At 38.8% G+C, this 24,303-nt stretch overlaps 2 protein-coding genes and 2 pseudogenes across 3 annotated transcripts; all 4 read left to right on the top strand.

Annotated features, from left to right (window-relative positions):
- The first annotated feature begins 21 nt into the window (after nucleotides 1-21).
- LOC120205957 lies at nucleotides 22-6,725 on the top strand. 2 transcript variants are annotated; one of them, XM_039205706.1, is made up of 8 exons: nucleotides 22-218; nucleotides 1,233-1,482; nucleotides 1,790-1,913; nucleotides 2,604-2,947; nucleotides 3,026-4,814; nucleotides 5,306-5,544; nucleotides 5,641-5,735; nucleotides 6,521-6,725. In XM_039205706.1, exons 1-7 carry the CDS (start codon nucleotides 163-165, stop codon nucleotides 5,707-5,709), a joined length of 2,871 nt encoding a protein of 956 aa, XP_039061637.1. In that variant the 5' UTR covers nucleotides 22-162; the 3' UTR covers nucleotides 5,710-5,735; nucleotides 6,521-6,725. The 2 variants fall into 2 exon arrangements, with proteins under 2 accessions (XP_039061637.1, XP_039061638.1); XM_039205707.1 differs by having other exon boundaries at nucleotides 5,641-5,739.
- On the top strand, nucleotides 100-22,325 carry LOC120205958. The gene is made up of 8 exons (XM_039205708.1): nucleotides 100-159; nucleotides 16,806-16,869; nucleotides 17,887-18,136; nucleotides 18,444-18,567; nucleotides 19,244-19,587; nucleotides 19,655-21,443; nucleotides 21,942-22,179; nucleotides 22,276-22,325. Exons 2-8 carry the CDS (start codon nucleotides 16,814-16,816, stop codon nucleotides 22,322-22,324), a joined length of 2,850 nt encoding a protein of 949 aa, XP_039061639.1. The 5' UTR covers nucleotides 100-159; nucleotides 16,806-16,813; the 3' UTR covers nucleotide 22,325.
- LOC120205963 overlaps nucleotides 7,186-24,303 on the top strand; it is a 38,907-nt pseudogene continuing 21,789 nt past the window's right edge.
- Nucleotides 8,540-12,097, top strand: LOC120205961 (annotated as a pseudogene).

Raw genomic sequence — 24,303 nt, 5'->3', positions numbered from 1 at the left:
ACAAAACAAATACTTTCACGGCCTCGAAAGTATATACACGCGCTATAAAATGGAGCTGACAATGTCAAACAAAGCATTCGGGTTTCAAATTCGGACGAGCTTCGTTCAACTCGGTTGGTATTGGTTTCGAAAGTTGTACTGCGACAAGGCGCTGGTGCAGCAATGAGAGAAGAGGTCATTAGCTCTGGTGGGACCATGGATCCCACTCCTGCTGCCAGGTACAAACTCTTGCTACTCTCCCTTCACTTGATTTTTCGATCTCAATTCTCTTAACTTAGGGTTTCCCTTTTTTTGGTGAATGTTAGACTTTTATTTAATGTTTTCCGACGTGATTATTAGGGTTAGGGATAGGTTTGTTGGCTGTTTTTACCAGCACGAAAAGCGGGGTAAGAAGAAGATTGGGAATTACAGATTGGGTTAATATTTTTGGAGAGAGAAAATGGTTGAGAGTTTGTTACGAAGTGAAAAACAAGTCGTTAGCTTTGGGATTTGTCTAGAGAACCTAAATGTGAGCTTTGGCGGACTTTTGGTTGAATCCAAATAAGGAAAAAGGAAAATTGAAAGCATTGAATTTAGCTCGCTTTCATTTCTATGCCCGAAAAAAAGTAGCAAGCTTTTGCATTTCGAAATCTTAACTAGGCCACTAGGTTTATGTATGTATTCTGCACACCCTTAATCATGGCTTCCCCATGGAAGTGACGATGATGATTAAAAATGATATATTTCATCTTTCTATGGTATTTTGCCAATCTGCTAAGTCATTATTGATGCTATTTTGGGACAACTTTTATTGGTAGTGGATGGAAACTGGATCTACGTAACTACATGTCATCTCATTAGCAGCAAAACTTTGGCTTCCAGTTAAAGAACCAACCTATAAGGAATATTTTAACTTTATCGGGTGCTAGACAACCAAAGTGCCTTGGACCATTTTGGGCAAGGCACGTTTGATGAACCCCCACAATTGGTGCGCACCCTTGACAATGGTTTTTTTGTAAGGTGATAGGCACAGACAAGCCCTCCTAAATTGAAGTTTTCTTTAGTTTATGTTTTATAGATTGTACCTTTATTAGTATATAAAATAATTGATAGTTTCAACTCTACTTTTGTATGATAAGTATTCAACAATAGATATAAGAAAACCATGCATACTGACCAACTAGAGAAATAGTCCTATCATGATATCACATTAAGAACTATGAAAAAAAATGACACTTCTTGTTCTTTATCAGTTCTGCTGGGGCATCCTCACCTGCTGTACAAATAAATCTTGGTAGTGTAGATTGGTCTGGTCCTGGTCAAAATTCCAAAGCAGCTTCTCAGTCTTGTGTTGGATCGCAAGCTCCTTGGGTTTCGCTGAGTACTAGTGCTGGTGGCTCTGCCCTTGGATCATCAAGAATTTCATGTCGACCATGGGAAAGAGGGGATCTTCTCAGGCGTTTGGCTACATTTAAGCCTATGAATTGGTTGGGGAAACCTAAGGTACGCAATTGATCCAACTGCTGAATCTCCTTGGTAGAAATTTAGCCTTTGGAGTTTGCATGTTGTCTGACATGGCCCCCTCCCCTCTATATGTATTGATCTTTGATATTGATCACAGTTGGGTAGTCTCCCTATCAAAAAGGAAAGCATGGATAGACTTTGTCAAATAATCTTCTAAGTTTCTCATTGGTGTTAAAATGTTTGCATATTCATTGAGTCCAGCGTGTAAATGGTTTAGTTTCTTTTAGTTATTGAATATGCTTAATCTGATCTTAAGACAAACTGCTCATTTTCAAATTTATTGTAGGTTGCCAGATCATTGGCTTGTGCTCAGAGAGGTTGGATAAATATAGATGTTGATAAAATTGAATGTGAAACTTGTGGGGCATGCTTGCATTTTGCATCATCTCCATCCTGGGCTGCTTCTGAAGGTTAGCTACTGTAATTTGAATATTTACTTTTCTTTGCTTGAAGCTTCCCGGGGATATGTAATCATTGTAGTAAGATCATCACAAAATCTCAGGCTTTTCTAGGAAATGATGCTTTGGGATGTGCTTAATTATATATAAGAAGATAGACGAGCAACATTGTAATGGAAAGATAAATGAAAGAGCTCATTTACCGGACAATTATTTTCTATTAATTTTTCTTAAAGGAAACTTTAGTTCTTTGGCTGTCTAAGGAATATGACTATAATTTGGCATAGTATTAGCTGAGAGAAATAAACTACAGGAAACCTTTGTGTTTTCTTTTCGGTATATGTTTCTAAGTGATTGATTCTAAATACTTTCTTTTGCTCATTCTTTTTTCTTACTTCAATGAGGGAATTGATGAAGTGAACCATTTGTGTATGTTTGATTTCTTCTTGGTGTTGCATTAGCTTTTACTTATAATGGTATGTCGGTAGCTGTAACAGTTGTTTTGGTTTAGGTAACTGAACTGTTTTGGGTGGTTTGGCTATCTGAACTTGAAGTTAATACTATTGATGATGTTTCTCCTGCTTGTGTGTGTATGTGTTGGGGGGGGGGGGTCTTTCGGTACATTTCTAAAGGTACAATATGTTTTGGTCTCTCTAATAGTATTGATTTATCTCTCTCTCTCTCTCTCTCTCTTGCTTGAAGTTGAGGATGCTGGTGAGGCCTTTTCCAAGCAGCTAGATGTTGGCCACAAAATTGCTTGTCCTTGGAGAGGAAACAGCTGTCCAGAAAGTCTGGTCCAATTCCCTCCAACACCCCAGTCTGCACTAATTGCAGGATACAAGGATAGATGCGATGGACTTATGCAGTTTCAGTCTCTTCCCGTAATTGCTGCATCCACAATGGAGCATATGCGAACTTCTCGGGGGCCACAGGTTGATTGCCTTCTGTCCCTGTTGCAGAATTGTATGGCGGAGTTCGAATCCGGATCAGAGAGTGTACCAGAGCTTGATATTACTCGAGATGGTGCATTTTGTCTGTATTCTCATGTAAGATATTTTAATGTGTTTTTATCTGCTGGTAATTGTCACTGTTTCTATGTTCTTATTTGCTTTACCATGTAACAGTCTCAAAAGCTCATAAGCTTGTGCGGATGGGAACCGAGATGGCTTCTAAATATTCAAGACTGTGAAGAACATTCTGCTCAATCGGCTAGAAATGGATGTTCTTTTGGTGCTAACAGAGCACAAGTCCCTCTTTCACAGGATCCTGGACCAAGCAAAAATGCTCTTGCTCCTAAAGCCAAGGACACTGGAAAAAGGAAATTGTTAGTCGTGGAGTCTAGCTCTTCACTCAGGTTGCCCTTGTTAGACTGTAGCTTATGTGGTGCTACTGTCAGGATATTGGATTTTTTAACTGTTCCTCGACCTGCCCGTGTTGCTCCTAACAACATTGATATCCCTGATACAAGCAAGAAAATGGGATTGACACGTGGACTAAGTGCAGCCAGTGGAATTAGTGGTTGGGGTGCTGCTGATGATCCAGAGAAAGAACCGACTGAATACCGTGATGAAGTAGGAACAACTGATGAGAGAAAGTTGGTGCAAAAAACAAATGTTGATTTGAATCTTACAATGGCCGGGGGCCTGCCATTGCAAATGTTGGGTAGAACCACATCAATAAATATGAATGACGCAGACATGGGCCGGGATCTAATTATTGGACAACCATCAGGTAGCGAGGTTGGTGATAGAGCAGCTTCTTATGAATCACGGGGTCCCAGTCCTCGCAAGCGAAGCTTGGAAATAGGTGCCAGTTCATATGATAGGCCACAGTTACGCCCACAACAGGCTGATAGTATTGAAGAAACTGTCATTGATCGTGATGGTGACAAATTCAATGATTGCAGACAATATTCTGCCGGGCCTTCAAAACGTGCTCGTGATTCAGATGTTTTTGATACTTTCTGCTCACCATATCCAAGAGACTCCTCTGATGCAGGTCCAAGCCATTCAGTGGATTTTGAAACTTATGGCGAAGGTAGCAATAGAGCTGCTGCTTTGTTTAAGCAAGGAAGTGACCTGATTGCTGAAATCCCATCAACCAGAGATTCAATGCGTGCATCCTCTGTCATTGCAATGGATACTTTGTGTCACAGTGCTGATGGTGACTCTATGGAAAGTGTTGAAAATTATCATGGAGATGTTGATGATATTCATTTTCCCTCTTCTAGTACTTATGGCCACCTTGACATGAATGAAACGTCAGAGCTGAATTATAGTAATCAAGCTCAGCAGAGTATTTGTTTCCAACCTGCCGTCGAAGAAGTTCCAGGTGAAATGGGCGTCGGTAGTACAAATGATGGTGAGGAAATTTTCAATGCTGAAACTGTGACAGCACAGGCTAGGGATGGGTTTAGTTTTGGTATTAGTGGGGGGAGTGTTGGTATGTGTGCCAGCCATGAAGCTGAAATCCATGGAGCAGATGTCTCCGTGCATAGAACAGATAGTGTAGTTGGTGATGTAGAACCCAGAATGGAAGATGCTGAAAATCAGGGTCAAACCGGTGAATCTGCTCCAGATCCTGGGTTGATGGATGAGGTTGTCCCTGGTGAAATAAATAGGGAGGATCCTCATGGTGATAGCCAGGAAATGTTTTCTCGCTCCTTGGGAAGGGATGATAGTGGTTCAAAAGTTGATGGTTCTGCCAAGGCAGAGTCTGTTGAAAGTGGTGAAAAGATAAGCCAAAGCTGCAAACTAGTTCCAGATAACATTGCTCATCCTTCTCTTTCCTGCAATGCTAATATGTACTCTGGTAATGGAACACCCAAGAAAGAGTCAAAAGATGCTGGAAAATCTTCTTCCATAAACAATTTTCCAGAGCCAGAGTCGGATTATGTTGTTGCAAATGGAATAGGTAAACTCTATGTGCATTAACTGGTATATCCAAGCCATAAAATTTGCATGGATTTACAGGCTCTTTGGTGCTGAGGTATGATGTAATTTTTCTTCAGATTACATTAGGTTTCAGTGGTAACCCCTGTAGTTTGGTTCACAATATCTTTCACTCTGCTGCTGAAGCAGTAAGAATGAGCTATTCTCAGGACCATAACAATTTGTCGTCTGGGCAGGAGTTGATTAAAATTTTCTGGATCATGTACTTATTTCTATTGGTTGCTAAATTTATATTCAACATTTAGCACTGCACCCCATGTGCATGGAAATGTGCGCCAATTCAATTCTAGTTGATGTTACCTTCATCTCTCTAATCATATCCAACTTTTTGTTTGTACTGAAGTTCATGTTTCACTCAATTGTATGACATTTTGATGGTGGTTTCAATGAATGTGGTTCACCATTCCCTTTTTTTCTCTACCGGATGCCTTATGAAGATTACTTGTGTTTTAGGCCAACCAAAAGGAGAAAGCAATTATGAAGCAGTAGAATTTGATCCAATTATTCATCACAACCAATTCTGCCCCTGGGTGAATGGAACAGTTGCTGCTGCTGGCTGTAGTAGCAGCAGTGCTGATGTTGTTGCACATTGTGGATGGCAGCTGACCTTGGATGCCTTGGATGCCCTGCGGTCACAGGGGCAAATTCCTGTGCAGACAGTACAATCCGAGTCAGCAGCATCGTTGTATAAGGTTTGTTGTCTTGATACTTCAACATGGTAGATTTGGGGCCATAGGTTACTATAGTAACCCTTCATCTCCTCAGCTATTGCCAATTTTCTTGTGCAGGATGACCACCAAACTCCTGGTAAAAAGCTCCATCGACGGCGTCCTATGAACAAAAATCACAGGCAGTAATATGAAGTGCAAATACACCTGCAATGGCTAGTAAGTATGTCAGTTATGTAAAATGCTTGGTTGTAGCTTCTAATCATGCATCTTTCTTTATGTAAACCTACTTTAAATTGAATTTGGATCATATGTATAGGATATAAATATACATTTATGTGTGTATCTTTCTTTCTTTTTCTTCAATGTGAAAAAGTAGTCGAAAATAACTATATTTTATTTTGGTCCGAATCAACACCGTTTGTTACGTATGAAAATATCAGCATAATTGATCTTAGGTTGACTAAACTAGAATTAGGTTCTGTTGCAAAGGGGAGTGATTATATGTGCTAGCTTTTATGCAATTAATTGTTGATTACACAGCTATTTCAAACCTTTCTTTTTGGCAGGAAATAGTTCTTTTCGTATCTCTGACTATTTTAAGAAGGCTCTTGTTGACACCAAAATGAAAGGAGAATCTTGACTATAAACGTTATGCTCTTGTGAGAATTATGGCATAATCTGAAAGTCTAAATGCAGTGAAATACTCGACTTCCTAGATGACAATTAAAAGAAATAGGTGGTTTGGAGCTGAAGTTTTGAAAATCTAAATGCTGAGCGTAGGTTATTGATGTGCCAAACCCAAAAGGTTGCTAGAAAATATAAGGGAGAACACTCAGAGACAGCCATATTTATATAATATGTGCATTATGCATTTAGTGTCCCAGAGTTGAATATAACAACAAAGGCAACCTTCTTCCGAACTCCAGTAAAAATCGAAAAAAGATGTTCGTGTTGTTTGTATGAATTGTATGACCCTCTGGGTTTGATCTTCATGTAGGATGGAATAAGGCATTCTCAACGGCTGGAGCAAATTGGAAAAGCTTTTTCAGCCACCAGCCCAGGGAGAAATTGCGTCCATTCTTATCTCATGGTTAAGTACTGTGTTAATACTTACTGCTCAAAGCTGGTTCTTCTCAGCATTATGAAGATTTATTATTACTACTATTCACTTTATCAGTGATGTGACAGTGAACATTGCTGTTATTTTATGAACGAAGCCTTTTTGTCTTCTTCTTAAGATTCTTCTACTCTTGTGTTTTGGGTTGTTTTATAAATAATGTATACTTAGTAATCTCAACCTTCGTAAATAAGATTTATGTACTTTAAATAATTTTACGATATGGTACCTGAAGTTTACACCAATATAGTCTATTGTTAAACGAAAATGGTTCGAAATGGTTACCCGTAATTCTTAAACCCTTGAGTAGAAAATTAATCGTCTTTAAATACGTTTGAACTCAATTTTTTACAAGATATTAGAGTATGAACAGTGCAGTTGGAATTCCAAGGCAATGTGACAGTGATGTCAATAAGATGGGATTGTTCATGGTCTACTTCGGATCCACTCGTATGAAGGAAATCTAGCTTCATCAATTTCGGTCATTCAGATGAAAATTTCCGTGGAGACGACGAGAGATCATGACTCAATTTAATCGGCACGTGTCATTGCCACATAGCATACAACTAAAGAATAATAAAGATCAGTTTTCAGACAATAAGCCCCTGTCTCTCCATCATGTCTGCAACAGCATTCCAATCTTCCCTGTGCATTTCTTCCAGAGACCCTCATTTTCTACCACAAATTCCCAAGAACCAAACACCCATCTGGCAACAAGACACCAAATCCTCCTCCACAAACACCCACCTTAGTCATCGGCTCACCACAATCTCTCCTTTCAAATCAAGGATAAAATCTTGTGCCTCGAGATCATGGGCATTGACTCAGGTAAGGAACTCTCTCTCAACCCATCTCTTCACATCACCTCCCTTGATTCCCTCAACTCCGTCATCTCCTTCCTTCAATCCAAAGGCATTCACCAAAAGGACTTCCCCAGAATCTTTGGCATGTGCCCCAAAATCTTGACCTCCAACATCAAAACCGACCTTAACCCAGTTTTCAGTTTCCTCTCCCAAGACCTTAATGTCCCAGAAAACAACTACAGGAAGGTCATAAACAAGTGTCCAAGACCTTTTCTATCTTCAAGGGATTGGGTTTAAAGATTTAGAAGCTTTGGCTTATCAAGACCTTGTCTTGCTAGATTCGTCACTCTTCGACGTCTTTTGCGGTTATTTTAAATATTTATAAACTCGTTTTATCATTCTCTATCACCTTTTGATTTAGATTTTTTTTCTAAAATTTCTTTAAAACTCACAAAATTAAATAAAAAGACCACTTTTCTTTAGGTTTGGAGACTTGCTCGGATCTCAGGTTTGGAATATTTGTTTAAAAATCTGAACCATAAGAATCATTTTTTGAGAAGACAAACAATATACATAAAAACTAATCTTATCGGACAACTGTACGAGGGTACTAAATTGATATATGAACTAAATTTTAGTATCTAGAACACAAGTATGTTAAAATTTGATGACAAAATCAATACACAAACTAAAACTCATGGGGAAGAAGACCACCACACCATCATACTGATAACAGTTTAACAACTCAACGTTATAACTGAAGTCAAAACAAAATTTAATATTAAAACTAAAATGTTTAAAATTTAATAATAAAATTGATATAAATTCTAAATTTTAGCGATATTTAATAAAATTTCTTATTCTAATTCAGTTCACGATTTTATCTCATAAAAGTAAAATTTTCCTTTCGATAATAAAATTTATGCTTTGAGATGCTGATAAAGATTTGATATATTTAATCTATAAGAACAAATAAAACCAAAATCATACTTGAAACAAAGTGATTCCAGAATTTAAAGTCCCCAACCTTGTGATTCCTATGAATGCCACACTTTAACTATTTCGAGTCATTGCTATTCAAAGGAGTTGCATTTCATTTCATCCACCCAACATGTTAATGACTAAACCAATCAAAAGCACAAAATTTCCACTAAATTAGTTTGTTAAACTAAAAACTAGATTTCCATTACAAGGAAAGGTGTGTTATTTTTTGTTACGTGGTTAAAGCTGTGCTTCATTTATTAATTCAGTGAGTCTTTCTAGTTTTACTCTTCAGCAGACTTTAGGTTTGGCGGCTTCCATTCATAAGCCCCGAGATTTTTCTCTAAACAAAAAAGGGTTTAATTTTCTGGGTTTTCTTGTTTTTCTTCTGTTTGGATTCCTGGAAAAGTTGTAGTGAGAGAGACAGAGAGATAGGATGTTGTTTTCCCGGAGATTTTCCAGGATTTCTACAATTCCCAGAAAAAACTTATTCGGTTTCGTTCTCTCTCGTTCAACTGACAGGTCTCGATTTCTTTTCCTAATCAATATGTATACTCTACTATAAAGGTAATATCTTGACTCTACCTTTTGCTTTTTCTTCAAGTTTTGGAACACTGGGAATTTGTAATTTTTAATGGTAATCCTTAAAGCATTAATGCAATGATGTTGTCACTGCGCAGAATGAATGGTTGTGGTATGGTCAAAGTAGAGCTGGTTGTGTGAATTTATAGATTGGTCATAATCCATATATGTCTAACGGATTATATGATGAATGAATCAAATGAGCCACCAATAGTATGCATTTGAGAGGACTATAGCTATGTTCTGGACCGACTTTTGTACGACTATAGATGATTTATATCTCTTGATCTTTCTTTATTTTAATCAAATTACTTTTGGTTAAATGAACAAGAAAGAGTGATCATAAATCTTGTGTTGTACTGATCACTTATCCTTTTACTTGTCACTGTTTCTGGGGATTAGTAGGTCTGTAGTAGCAGAGAATCTCGGTCGTGGAGTTTGCCTTTGATGCTTGGCCTTGGACGACAAATTCATAAGAGCAGCTCCACAATAGAGGTTATCCTTTCATTACTCATTCTTCTACGATTTGCGTGTATTTTTTTTTTGTTCATTTACCGAATTTCTTCATAATAGTTTTAGGACAAGAAACATAGTTATCCGACAGGAAGTTTTCTAGTGTGTTAACTTCTCTAATGTTCGAAGATGAACCAAGTTCTACTACTGCTTAAGCCTTAAGTTGATTATCTCCCCTTCTGTCATGTTTATTATTGTTACTTGTTGGCTACTAGTCTGTTTATCTTCTTTCATCTCGTCTTTGTTTACTGCAATATTGAGATGGCAAGACATTTCCTTCGGGAGGAACTTGATCCATTTTCACTTGTTGCCGATGAGCTGTCACCGGTCGCTAACAGGTTACAGGCCATGGTTGTTGCTGAGGTATCACACTGTTCGTTTTCGTGTCTACTAAATGGTTTACATTTCCTTTAGAAAGTAGAAACATTTTTTTGGTAACGTCATGAAAAATGCATGTTCATGTCATCCAGGTTCCTAAGCTTGCTTCTGCCGCGGAGTACTTCTTCAAATTGGGGGTGCAAGAAAGAGATTCCGACCCACGGTAATTTATTTTACTGATGTTGTAGTCTTGAAGTTACCGGTAGATTGTCATAATATTGTATGTGTTCTATTCAGGTTTTGCTTTTGATGGCTACAGCTTTGAACGTTCATAAACCCAAACCGGCTGCTGTCGGTGTAGGAGATATCTTGGCAACCGAATTACGTACAAGACAGCAGTCTATAGCTGAGATAACAGAGATGATCCATGTTATTTCCTCGTTATTAAATTTCGTCTATCACGTGTTTTATGCATCGATGCTTCTTCATAACTCCCTTTAGTATAACTTATCCAAAAAAATACTCCCTTTAGTATAACATGATCGTTTCCTCATCTAGGTTGCTAGCCTCCTCCATGATGATGTTTTGGATGACGCAATAAAAGACGTGGTATTGGTCATTGAATGCTGTAATGGGCAACAAGGTGACTCTTCGTTTCTCATTCTCGTGCAACTCAACGGAAGAAATCCTGTAGCCTAAGCAATTGCTAAAACACTTCTTGTTTATAAACGCAGTTGGCTGTACTATCAGGAGATTTCCTGCTTTCTCAAGCTTGTGTAGCCCTTGCCGCTTTAAAAGATACAGAGGTGCTTTTAATTTAACTCTTTTACTATTTACGTGGTCTGTCTGGTGAATTTGCAAATGTAAATATTTAAATTAAAAATCAGTTACATGTAATGGCTGTAGGTTGTATCATTGATAGCAACAGTTGTGGAGAATCTGGTTATGGGTGAAACCATGCAAATGAATACTTCATCCGAACAACGTTGTAGGTACGCTGGTCTATTACTCTGCACCGATATTCTGTTTGTTGTGTGGACTAAGTGGACGTATTTTAGTACAAACTGTTTATATTGCGGACAACACTTGCTTTTATAGTCGTAAATTGTACGGAATGTGTAACCACGGCTCTATGAGTGAGAATGGTTCCTTTTCCCCCCGACTTATTATGCGTTTCTATGCAAGTAATTGCTGATGGGTAAGTCTTCTGTCCCGGTTCGAGTTTAAGGATCTTTTGCTTGTGTTTAACTGAAACTAGAACGATTTTTTAACGATGCAGCATGGAATATTACATGCAAAAGACATACTACAAGACTGCTTCCCTGATTTCAAACGGTTACAAGGCAATTGCACTTCTCGCTGTACAAACGGCTGAAGTTGTGATGTTGGCTTTTGAGTATGGAAAAAATCCGGTTTGTATTTCCGTTTATGTTTCACTTATCTTAAGCATCTCAGATTTCGGCTGTAAGCTGTAGAACAATCAACATAGTACGGGATTGGCATTTCAGGGATTGGCGTTTCAATTGATAGATGATGTTCTTGATTTCACTGGCACATCAGCATCGCTCGGAAAGGGTTCTCTAACTGACATCCGACATGTAATTCTCCATCCTTGATGTCTTAGGCAAATGCCATTCGACTAGGCCTTTCTTTTTAGTCCATACTAGGTTCAGATAATGACTTTTGAAATGGTGCATATATTAGTTCATCACAACCATCTGGTGTTGGCAGGGAATTGTAACAGCTCCGATATTGTATGCCATGGAAGAGTTTCCCCAGTTACACACAGTTGTTTATCAAGGTTTCGACAACCCTGAAAACATCCACATTGTAAGTATATATATATATATATATATCTTATGCATCAAGCATTACATGTATTCGCATTGGCCTCTGCATAGAACTTCTGAACTTCCCGTGAACATTTTACACCGTTGCATATTCGACTTGCTTGGCATTATTTTCAATCATGAAAATTATAGGCTCTTGAGTACCTTGGGAAGAGTCATGGAATACATAGGACCAGAGAGCTAGCGATGAAGCATGCTAACCTCGCTGTTGTTGCAATCAATTCGCTACCGGAGAGCAATGACGATCATGTGATGAAGTCGAGGCGGGCACTAGTAGAACTTAAAGAGTAATCACAAGAAACAAGTGAGACATGGTAGATAATAATTTTTTGTTGTTGTAAATTGTAGGTTATGGGCTAAGCAGAGCACAGTTGTTAATTATTTTGTTTTGGATTCATGGAACCACAGTGATGCGTGCAGAAATCACTTTATTATGAATGATAGAAAGACATTCGGATACGAAGATTTAAAGCTCGAAACTCGAATAAATAATTATAATTAAATTTGATTAGAAACTCAAATAAATATGTCGGTTCGACTTGAAGTTTATAAAATTGACTCAAAAAGATTATTAATAAAATTTAAGTTATAAAATAATACCCGTCGACTCAATTAACTTGAATATTTTTCACGCAACTCGATCGAATGCTCGCTCATGTTCTCTGCCAATAAATCTAATGACCTACACGAAAGAGGGGCTATTGGGAATTTTGAATTGCTATGCCATCAACAAACATAAATCTACTGTGTGAAACTTTTAAGCAAAGGGAGAAAAAAGATATCTATTTGAGCATGAATCAATTTATCGTAGTGTTTAAGGAAATCATTATTGTTTTTAGAGATTATAAGTTCGAGCACCAACTACGGTAAATGTGTTTAAAGAAGATGGAAATTTTGCTGCCCATTTTCAAACACACTTTTTCCTTTTTCTTTGAACAAGTCCAAGTTATTATTATTAGAGAAAATCGCCTCAGTGACCAAAAAAAAGTTATAATATACGATTTTAACCAACTTTTTTTGGATTTGCGAAAATGACCAACAAAATCGCAACGCGAAATAAAAAATCGCAACGCGATTTAGAAAATCGCAACGTTGAAAGAAAATCGCAACGGTCAAAAAAATCGCAACGCGATATTCCAAGAATCGCAATGCGATTAAGAGAATCGCAACGCGATCTTCCAAGAATCGCAACGCGATTCAGAAAATCGCAACGCGATTCCAAGAATCGCAACGCGATTCCAAGAATCGCAACGCGATTCAGAAAATCGCAACGCGATTAAGAAAATCGCAACGCGATTCCAAGAATCGCAACGCGATTAAGAAAATCGCAACGCGATTCCAAGAATCGCAACGCGATTAAGAAAATCGCAACGCGATTCCAAGAATCGCAACGCGATTAAGAAAATCGCAACGCGATTCCAAGAATCGCAACGCGAAGAAAATCGCAACGCGATTCCAAGAATCGCAACGATTAAGAAAATCGCAACGCGATTCCAAGAATCGCAACGCGATTCCAAGAATCGCAACGCGATTCAGAAAATGAGTAAATTCTTTCAAAAGCTATTGTATTTGTTTCTTTCTTAAGAATTTTCTCTAAAAAGATAGTATCCGCGCGGCGTGAAGACACGTATTACCACGACCACGACCACGACCACGACCACGACCACGACCACGACACGACCACGACCACGACCACGACCACGACCACGACCACGACCACGACCACGACGACCACGACCACGACCACGACCACGAGACGAGACGGCGGCGGCGGCGCGCGAGAGTCCCCCTTGTTCTTTCACTCAACAAGGAAATGGGAAATCCAAGCCTTAAATACACTTCCCAATAGTGTTTCCAATACTATGTGGGATTGAGCATTACTCAACACTTCAAAGAAAATATAGCAATTTTTGTAGTATTTTCCGCTTAATCCATATCTAAAAATATTAAAACATTTATCAAGAGAATTAAAAGAGTTGTAGATATCTACATTTCAATTCAAACTATACATATAGTTTTAATATGATAAAATGTTTTAATATTTTTAAATATGGATAAGCGGGAAACATGCTACAAAAATTGCTATTTTCTTGAAGTGTTGAGTAATGCTCAATCCCACATAGTATTGGAAACTATTGGGAAGAGTATTTAAGGCTTGGATTTCCCATTTCCTTGTTGAGTGAAAGAGAACAAGGGGGACTCTCGCGCGCCGCGCCGTCTCGTCTCGTCTCGGGTCGTGGTGGTGGTCGTGGTCGTGGTCGTGGTCGTGGTCGTGGTCGTGGTCGTGGTCGTGGTCGTGGTCGGGTCGTGGTCGTGGTCGTGGTCGTGGTCGTGGTCGTGGTAATACGTGTCTTCGACACGTCCGCGCGGATACTATCTTTTTAGAGAAAATTCTTAAGAAAGAAACAAATAATAGCTTTTGAAAGAATTTACTCATTTTCTGAATCGCGTTGCGATTCTTGGAATCGCGTTGCGATTTTCTTAATCGCGTTGCGATTTTCTGAATCGCGTTGCGATTCTTGGAATCGCGTTGCGATTTTCTTAATCGCGTTGCGATTTTCTGAATCGCGTTGCGATTCTTGGAATCGCGTTGCGATTCTTTGAATCGCGTTGCGATTCTTTGAATCGCGTTGCGATTCTTTGAATCGCGTTGCGATTTTCTGAATCGCGTTGCGATTCTTGGAAGATCGCGTTGCGATTCTCTTAATCGCATTGCGATTCTTGGAATATCGCGTTGCGATTTTCTTTTGACCGTTGCGATTTTCTTTTCAACGTTGCGATTTTCTAAATCGCGTTGCGATTTTTATTTCGCGTTGCGATTTTGTTGGTCATTTTCGCAAATCCAAAAAAAGTTGGTTAAAATCGTATATTATAAGGCATTTTTGGTCACTGAGGCGATTTTCTCTTATTATTATTATCATTCACTCCATCATAAAGGTCCTGCCAATAAAAACTCAACAAAACACATTAAATTACAGGTTAGGTGACCAATATTTTCCAAAATTTATGAGGTAGACGGTGACAAAATTTAAGGATAGAGGACCAAGTTTGAAGACTTTGGTACCGTATCAAATCTAATGTGCTAGAAATCAGCCGACCAAGACAGTTCACAAGCAAAAAGAAAATAAAAATCAAATCTTTAAAACATTCACCAAACCTTTGGTACAGAATACAAAGCCTTATTGCCAACGTATTTTCAAAATTTTCAACCGCTTTCTTTCATTTTCCCTGTAGTTCTTCTACTTTCTTTCTGCAGCAGTATCTGTTGTTATCTTTTGCTTCTTCCTTTAGTAGAAAAATCAGTGGAAAAAACCTGTTTATATTATGGGGATTTTTTTTTTTTCCTGAATGATTGATAGTGACACGATTACTGTTTCAGCAGGCCATGCAAGTTACTATAAGAGCAAAATAAAATTCCCACTTTTTTCCCAGTTCTTGAGAAGGCCATGGCGATGGTGGTATTCATCATTTCCATAATATTCTTTCCATAATATTCCTTTGTATTCTGTTCAATTAAAAAAGCACGCATTAGAAGAACCAAAAGAGTTCCCATTGCTACAAAGAACTGATATTTGAGTTCAAAAGTTTGAAACTTTAGAACAGATACGGCCACGTCAGGTGGACCCCTCAGGGTGATGATGTGGCGAGATCACAATGGATGGAAGTTGCAGAAGGTTGTTAACGTAGTGGTGGAGAAGGTGGGGGAGAAGAGAGACTTCTGTTTTTTGTTTCTTTCCAGTTTTTCCATATCTTGAGCTTTGTGTAGAAAGACAGAAACTTTAGAGTGAGAACAGAAAGAAAAAACAGTGTTTAGAGGGAGGGGAGAGAGGAGAGAGAGAGAGAGACATCTAATGGAGTATGAAAGAATTGACGAAGTTCAGGTAAGCCACTGTTTTGTTCTTTGAGTTTTTGTATGTGAATGGGATTGTTCTTGGTAAATGTTTGAACTACACTTGTAGAGTGGTATTTCAGCAGGTAAATTGAGGATGAAGCTGATGGGGCCTCATCATCTGAGAAAAAAAGATGGATCAAACAGCAATTCTTCCAGGACATCTCCTTCTAGGATTCAAGATTCTGAGTTAGTCAACAGTCTCTTAGCCTCTCAAAATGGAGACTCTGATGAAGAAGGTTTGTTTTTCCCTCTCTTTTCCTTCATTATTTCATTATCATATACTGGAAATCTGGATGGAAATATGCTGCTTTTGAAGTTCTTATAGGTAATTTTTCCATTTTCTAAATTTGCATGCTGATTCAATAGTTTCAATTAAATTGCAGTTAAAGTATCCAATGAGTCGGTTATCGATTCCAGCCAATCAAAGGAGTCATTACCAAGGGAGAGCATTGAAGTTAACAGTGCTAAATTGCAGGAAATCTCCAAGAGTGATTATGGTAATTCGAGCTCGATTCATCCAATGAGGACACTTGATGAAAACATCGATTCCGATAGTAACGCTAGTTCATCGAGCTCGAGTTTCATAAAGGGGAGCGAGCTGCACATGCTTCAGTAACAAGGTCATACTTGAGACCTATGTCGTCTAAGTGGAACGATGCCGAGAAATGGATAATGAACAAGCAAAACGTGCAAGCCATTAATGCTAAGAAGAATGTGTTTCAAAACCAAACTAATCGATTTCCAATTACAAATATGGTGAGAGTTGCTCCGGAATCTGCAAACTGTGATCATAGATACCTTGCTAATCAAGTAGCTGAAGCTAAGGTAGTAGATTTCTATCATCCTGCAATGCAGATTCCATTCGAGTAGTTCTCTTCTATTCCTTGTGGGGCTCAAAGTTTGGAATTGGATTCCTTTTGCACTAACTAAAAAAATAGTAAAGTGACCAAAACAAAACAAACTTAATAATGGAAGTGCTAAATGTGAAGTTTACCCCATAAATTAAAAAGCCAAACAAGGAGGAGGCCCAAATAATTCGAAAACGCCCGGCCCATCCCCACAACTGAAACAGAAAACAAATACTTTCACGGCCTCAAAAGTATATATACACGTGCTATAAAATGGAGCTGACAATGTCAAACAAAGCACTCGGGTTTCAAATTCGAACGAGCTTCGTTCGACGCGGTTGGTATTGGTTTCGAAAGTTGTACTGCGACAAGGCACTGGTGCAGCAATGAGAGAAGAGGTCATTAGCTCTGGTGGGACCATGGATCCCACTCCTGCTGGGAGGTAACTCTTGCTACTCCCCCTTTACTTGCTTGTTCGATCTCAATTCTCTTAACCTAGGGTTTCCCTTTTTTTGTCGAATGTTAGGCTTTTATTTAATGTTTTCCGACATGATTGCTAGGATTAGGGCTAGGTTTGTTGGCTGTTTTCACCAGCTACGAAAAGCGGGGGTAAGAAGAAGATTGGGAATTACAGATTGGGTTATTTTTTTTGGAAAAATGGTTGAGAGTTTGTTACGAAGTGAGACACAAGTCGTAAGTTCTGGGATTTGTCGAGAGATTCCTAAATTTGAGCTATGGCGGACTTTTGGTTGAATCCAAATTAGGAAAAAGGAAAATTGAAAGCATTGAATTTAACTTGCCTTTCATTTCTATGCCCGAAAAGAAGAAGAAGAAGAAGAAAGCTTTTGCATTTGGAAATCTTAACTAGGTCATTAGGTTTATGCATGTATTCAGTACACCCTTAATTATGGCTTCCTATGGAAGTGATGATGATGTATAAAAATAATATTTCATCTTTCTATGGTTGTTTGCCAATCTGCTAAGTCATTATTGATGCTATTTTGGGATAACTTTTATTGGTAGAGGATGGAAACTGGATCTATGTAACTACATGTCATTTCATTAGCAGCAAATTTTTTGTTTCCTGTTAAAGAACCAACCTATAAGGAATATGTTAACTTTCTCGGGTGCTAGACAACCAAAGTGCCTTAGACCTTTTCGGGCAAGGCACATTTGATGAACCCCACAATTGGTGCACACACTTGACGATGGTTTTTTGTAAGGCGATAGGCACAAAGAAGCCCTCCTAAATTGAAGTTTTCTTTAGTTTATGTTTTATTGATTGTACCTTTATTAGTATATAAAATTATTGATAGTTTAAACTCTCTACTTTTCAATGATAGAGTATTCGGCAATAGATATTAGAAAACATTGCATGCTGACCAACTAGAGAAATAGTCCTATCATGATATCACATTAAGAATTATGAAAAAAAATGACACTTCTTGTTCTTTATCAGTTCTGCTGGGGCATCCTCACCTGCTGTTCAAACAAATCTTGGCAGTGTAGATTGGTCTGGTCCTGGTCAAAATTCCAAAGCAGCTTCTCAGTCTTGTGTTGGATTGCAAGCTCCACGGGCTTCCCTGAGTACTAGTGCTGGTGGCTCTGCCCTTGGATCATCAAGAATTTCATGTCGACCATGGGAAAGAGGGGATCTTCTAAGGCGTTTAGCTACATTTAAGCCTATGAATTGGTTGGGGAAACCTAAGGTACGCAATTGATCCAGGTGCTGAATCTCGTTGGTAGAAAATTAGCCCTGTGGAGTTTACATGTTGTCTGACATGGCCCCCTCCCTCTATATGAATTGATCTTTGATATTCATCACAGTTGGGTAGTCTCCCTATCAAAAAGGACAGCATGGATACACTTTGTCATATAATTTTCTAAGTTTCTCATTGGTGTTAAAATGCTTGCATATTCATTGAGTCCAGCGTGTAAATGGTTTAGTTTCTTTTAGTTATTGAATATGCTTAATCTGATCTTAAGACAAACTGCTCCTTTTCATATTAATTGTAGGTTGCCAGATCATTGGCTTGTGCTCAGAGAGGTTGGATAAATATAGATGTTGATAAAATTGAATGTGAAACTTGTGGGGCATGCTTGCATTTTGCATCCTCTCCATCCTGGGCTGCTTCTGAAGGTTTGCTCCTGTAATTCAACTATTTACTTTTCTTTACTTGAAGCTTCCCGGGGATATGTAATCATTGTAGTAGATCATCACAAAATATCAGACTTTTCTTGGTAATGATGCTTTGGGATGTGCTTAATTATATATAATAAGATAGGCGAGCAACATTGTAATGGAAAGATAAATGAAAGAGATCATTTCCCGGGACAATTATTTTCTATTAATTTTGCTTATAGGAAACTTTAGTTCTTTGCCTGCCTAAGGAATATGACTATAATTTGGCATAGTATTAGCTGAGAAAAATAAACTACAGGAAACTTTTGTGGTTTGTTTTCTGTATATTTTTCTAAGTGATTGATTTTAGATACTTCCTTTTCCTCATTCATTTTTCTTACATCAGTGAGGGAATTGATGAAGTGAACCATTTGTGTATGTTTGATTTCTACTTGGTCTTGCATTAGCTTTTACTTATACTGGTACGCCAGTAGCTGTAACAGTTGTTTTGGTTTAGATAACCGAACTGTTTTGGGTGGTTTGGCTGTCTGAATTTGAAGTTAACGCTATTGATGATGTTTCTCCTGCTTGTTGGGGGGGGTCTTTTAGTACAATTCTGAAGGTACAATATGTTTTGGTCTCTCTTCTTTTCCTTCTCTTTAATAGTATTGATTTATCTCTCTCTTGTTTGAAGCTGAGGATGCTGGTGAAGCCTTTTCCAAGAAGCTGGATGTTGGCCACAAAGTTGCTTGTCCTTGGAGAGGAAACAGCTGTCCAGAAAGTTTGGTCCAATTCCCTCCAACACCCCAGTCTGCACTAATTGCAGGATACAAGGATAGATGCGATGGACTTATGCAGTTTCAGTCTCTTCCCGTAATTGCGACATCCGCAATGGAGCATATGCAAGCTTCTCGGGGTCCACAGGTTGATCGCCTTTTACACCTGCTCCAGAATTGTATGACGGAGTTCGAATCCAGATCAGAGAGTGTACCAGAGATTGATATTACTCGAGATGGTGCATTTTGTCTGTATTCTCATGTAAGAAATTTTATCTGCTGGTAATTGTCACTGTTTCTATGTTCTTATTTGTTTTACCATGTAACAGTCTCAAAAGCTCATAAGCTTGTGCGGATGGGAACCGAGATGGCTTCTAAATGTTCAAGACTGTGAAGAACATTCTGCTCAATCGGCTAGAAATGGATGTTCTTTTGGTGCTAACAGAGCACAAGTCCCTCTTTCACAGGATCCTGGACCAAGCAAAAATGCTCTTGCTCCTTCAGCCAAGGACACTGGAAAAAGGAAATTGTTAGTGGTGGAGTCTAGCTCTTCACTCAGGTTGCCCTTGTTAGACTGTAGCTTATGTGGTGCTACTGTCAGGATATTGGATTTTTTAACTGTTCCTCGACCTGCCCGTGTTGCTCCTAACAACATTGATATCCCTGATACAAGCAAGAAAATGGGATTGACACGTGGACTAAGTGCAGCCAGTGGAATTAATGGTTGGGGTGCTGCTGATGATCCAGAGAAAGAACCGACTGAAGACCGTGATGAAGTAGGAACAACTGATGAGAGAAAGTTGGTGCAAAAAACAAATGTTGATTTGAATCTTACAATGGCCGGGGGTCTGCCATTCCAAATGTTGGGTAGAACCACATCAATAAATATGAATGATGCAGACATGGGCCGGGATCTAATTATTGGACAACCATCAGGTAGCGAGGTTGGTGATAGAGCAGCTTCTTATGAATCACGGGGTCCCAGTCCTCGCAAGCGAAGCTTGGAAATAGGTGCCAGTTCATATGATAGGCCACAGTTACGCCCACAACAGGCTGATAGTATTGAAGAAACTGTCATTGATCGTGATGGTGACAAATTCAATGATTGCAGACAATATTCTGCCGGGCCTTCAAAACGTGCTCGTGATTCAGATGTTTTTGATACTTTCTGCTCACCATATCCAAGAGACTCCTCTGATGCAGGCCCAAGCCATTCGGTGGATTTGGAAACTTATGGTGATGGTAGCTATAGAGCTGCTGCTCTGTTTAAGCAAGGAAGTGACCAGATTGCTGAAATCCCATCAACCAGAGATTCAATGCGTGCATCCTCTGTCATTGCAATGGATACTTTGTGTCACAGTGCTGATGGTGACTCTATGGAAAGTGTTGAAAATTATCATGGAGATGTTGATGATATTCATTTTCCCTCTTCTAGTACTTATGGCCACCTTGACATGAATGAAACGTCAGAGCTGAATTATAGTAATCAAGCTCAGCAGAGTATTTGTTTCCAACCTGCCGTTGAAGAAGTTCCAGGTGAAATGGGCGTCGGTAGTACAAATGATGGTGAGGAAATTTTCAATGCTGAAACTGTGACAGCACAGGCTAGGGATGGGTTTAGTTTTGGTATTAGTGGGGGGAGTGTTGGTATGTGTGCCAGCCATGAAGCTGAAATCCATGGAGCAGATGTCTCTGTGCATAGAACAGATAGTGTAGTTGGTGATGTAGAACCCAGAATGGAAGATGCTGAAAATCAGGGTCAAACTGGTGAATCTGCTCCAGATCGTGGGTTGATGGATGAGGTCATCCCTGGTGAAATAAATAGGGAGGATCCTCGTGGTGATAGCCAGGAAATGTTTTCTCGCTCCTTGGGAAGGGATGATAGTGGTTCAAAAGTTGATGGTTCTGCCAAGGCAGAGTCTGTTGAAAGTGGTGAAAAGATAAGCCAAAGCTGCAAACTAGTTCCAGATAACATTGCTCATCCTTCTCTTTCCTGCAATGCTAATATGTACTCTGGTAATGGAACACCCAATAAAGAATCAAAAGATGCTGGAAAATCTTCTTCCATAAACAATTTTCCAGAGCCAGAGTCAGATTATGTTGTTGCAAATGGAATAGGTAAACTATGTGCATTAACTGGTATATTCAAGCCATAAATTTTGTATGGATTTACAGGCTCTTTGGTGCTGAGGTATGATGTAATTTTTCTTCAGATTACATAAGGTTTCAGTGGTAACCCCTGTAGTTTGGTTCACAATTTCTTTCACTGTGCTGCTGAAGCAGTAAGAATGAGCAATTCTCAGGACCATAACAATTTGTCGTCTGGGCTGGAGTTGATTAAAATTTTCTGGATCATGTACTTATTTCTATTGGTTGCTAAATCTATATTCAACATTTAGCACTGCACCCCATGTGCATGGAAATGTGCACCAATTCAGTTCTAGTTGATGCTATCTTCATCTGTCTAATCATATCCAACTTTTTTGTTTGTATTGAAGTTCACGTTTCACTCAATTGTATGACATTTTGAAGGTGGTTTCAATGAATGTGGTTCACCCTTTCCATTTCCCTTTTTTTCCTCTACCGGATGCCTTATGAAGACTACTTGTGTTTTAGGCCCACCAAAAGGAGAAAGCAATTATGAAGCAGTAGAATTTGATCCAATTATTCATCACAACCAATTCTGCCCCTGGGTGAATGGAACAGTTGCTGCTGCTGGCTGTAGTAGCACCAGTGCTGATGTTGTTGCACATTGTGGATGGCAGCTGACCTTGGATGCCTTGGATGCCCTGCGGTCACAGGGGCAAATTCCTTGCAGACAGTACAATCTGAGTCAGCAGCATCGTTGTACAAGGTTTGTTGTCTTGATACTTCAATATGGTAGATTTGGGGCCATAGGTTACTATAGTAACCCTTCATTTCCTCAGCTATTGCCAATTTTCTTGTGCAGGATGACCACCAAACTCCTGGTAAAAAGCTCCATCGACGGCGTCCTATGAACAAAAATCACAGGCAGTAATATGAAGTGCAAATACACCTGCAATGGCTAGTAAGTATGTCAGTTATGTAAAATGCTTGGTTGTAGCTTCTAATCATGCATCTTTCTTTATGTAAACCTACTTTAAATTGAATTTGGGTCATATGTATAGGATATAAATATACATTTATGTGTGTATGTTCATCTTTCTTTCTTTTTCTTCAATGTGAAAAAGTAGTCGAAAATAACTATATTTTATTTTGGTCCGAATCAACACCATATGTTACGCATGAAAATATCAGCATAATTGATCTTAGGTTGACTAAACTAGAATAAGGTTTGTTGCAAAGGGGAGCGGTTATATGTGCTAGCTTTTATGCAATTAATTGTTGACTACACAGCTATTTCAAACCTTTCTTTTTGGCAGGAAATAGTTCTTTTCCATCTCTGACTATTTTAAGAAGGATCTTGTTGACACCAAAATGAAAGGAGAATCTTTGACTATAAACTTAATGCTCTTGTGAGAAGTATGGCATAATCTGAAAGTCTAAATGCAGTGAAATACTCGACTTCCTAGATGACAATTAAAAGAAATAGTTGGTTTGGAGCTGAAGTTTTGAAAATCTAAATGCTGAACGCAGGTTATTGATGTGCCAAACCCAAAAGGTTGCAAGAAAATATAAGGGAGAATACTCAGAGACAGAGCCATATTATATAATATGAGCATTATGTATTTAGTGTCCCAGAGTTAAATATAACAACCAAGGCAACCTTCTTCCGAACTCCAGTAAAAATCGAAAAAAAGATGTTCGTTGTTTGTCTGACCCTTAGGGTTTGATCTTCATGTTGTATGTCATTGCCAATGTCATGTAGGATGGAATAAGGCATTCTCAACGGCTGGAGCAAATTGGAAAAGCATTTTCAGCCACCAGCCCAGGTAGAAGTTGCGTCGTTTCTTATCTTCCATTCTTATCTCATGGTTAAGTACTGTGTTAGTACTTACTGCATAGATAATCTATATTTCTGTCTCAAAGCTGGTTCTCAGCATTATGAAGATTTATTATTACTACTATTCACTTTATCTGTGATGTGACAGTGAACATTGCTGTTATTTTATGAACGAAGCCTTTTTGTCTTCTTCTTAAGATTCTTCTACTCTGTGTTTTGGGTTGTTTTATAAATAATGTATACTTAGTAATCTCAACCTTCGTAAATATGACTATGTGTACTTTAAATAATTTACGATGATACCTGAAGTTTAGACCAATATAGTTGATTGTTAAACGAAAATGGTTCGAAATGGCTACCCGTAATTCTTAAACCCTTAATTAGAAAATTAATACGTCTTTAAATACGTTTGAACTCTTTTACAAGATATTGGAGTATGAACAGTGTAGTTGGAATCCCAAGGCAATGGTGACAGTGATGTCAATAAGATGGGATGCTTCATGGTCTACTTCGGATCCACTTAACTCGTATGAAGGAAATCTAGCTTCATCCAATTCGTTCATTCAGATGAAAAATTGCCTGAAGACGACGAGATATCATAACTCAATTCAATTGCCACGTCTCATTGCCAAATAACATACAAATAAAGACTAATAAGATCAGTTTTCAGACAATCAGCCTATCTCTCTCCATCATGTCTGCAACAGCATTCCAATCTTCCCTGTGCATTTCTTCCTGAGACCCTCATTTTCTACCACAAATTCCCAAGAACCAAACACCCATCTGGCATCAAAACACCAAATCCTCATCCACAAACACCCACCTTACTCATCGGCTCACCACCACCTCTCCTTTCAAATCAAGGATAAAATCTTGTGCCTCGAGATCATGGGCATTGACTCAGGCACTCTCTCTAAACCCATCTCTTCACACCACCTCCCTTGATCCCCTCAACTCCGTCATCTCCTTTCAATCCATAGGCATTCACCATAAGGACTTCCCTAGAATCTTTGGCATGTGCCCCAAAATCTTGACCTACAACATCAAAACTGG

The sequence above is a fragment of the Hibiscus syriacus genome, unplaced genomic scaffold, assembly GCF_006381635.1.
Source record: "Hibiscus syriacus cultivar Baekdansim isolate YM2019G1 unplaced genomic scaffold, ASM638163v2 tig00013285_pilon, whole genome shotgun sequence".
NCBI classification, from domain to species: Eukaryota; Viridiplantae; Streptophyta; class Magnoliopsida; order Malvales; family Malvaceae; genus Hibiscus; species Hibiscus syriacus.
The sequence above is the reverse complement of the archived record's forward strand: the minus strand, read 5'-3'. Positions and strand labels throughout refer to the sequence as shown.

Bases quoted from the DNA above. Each gene is read 5' to 3' on its own strand.
- LOC120205958 (XM_039205708.1), top strand. From the start codon at position 16,814: ATGAGAGAAGAGGTCATTAGCTCTGGTGGGACCATGGATCCCACTCCT. The intron at 19,588-19,654 runs GTAAGAAATTTT...ACCATGTAACAG, and splicing joins CATTTTGTCTGTATTCTCAT to TCTCAAAAGCTCATAAGCTT. The intron at 21,444-21,941 runs GTAAACTATGTG...CTTGTGTTTTAG, and splicing joins TGTTGTTGCAAATGGAATAG to GCCCACCAAAAGGAGAAAGC.
- LOC120205957 (XM_039205706.1), top strand. From the start codon at position 163: ATGAGAGAAGAGGTCATTAGCTCTGGTGGGACCATGGATCCCACTCCT. The intron at 219-1,232 runs GTACAAACTCTT...GTTCTTTATCAG, and splicing joins GATCCCACTCCTGCTGCCAG to TTCTGCTGGGGCATCCTCAC. The intron at 1,483-1,789 runs GTACGCAATTGA...AATTTATTGTAG, and splicing joins ATTGGTTGGGGAAACCTAAG to GTTGCCAGATCATTGGCTTG.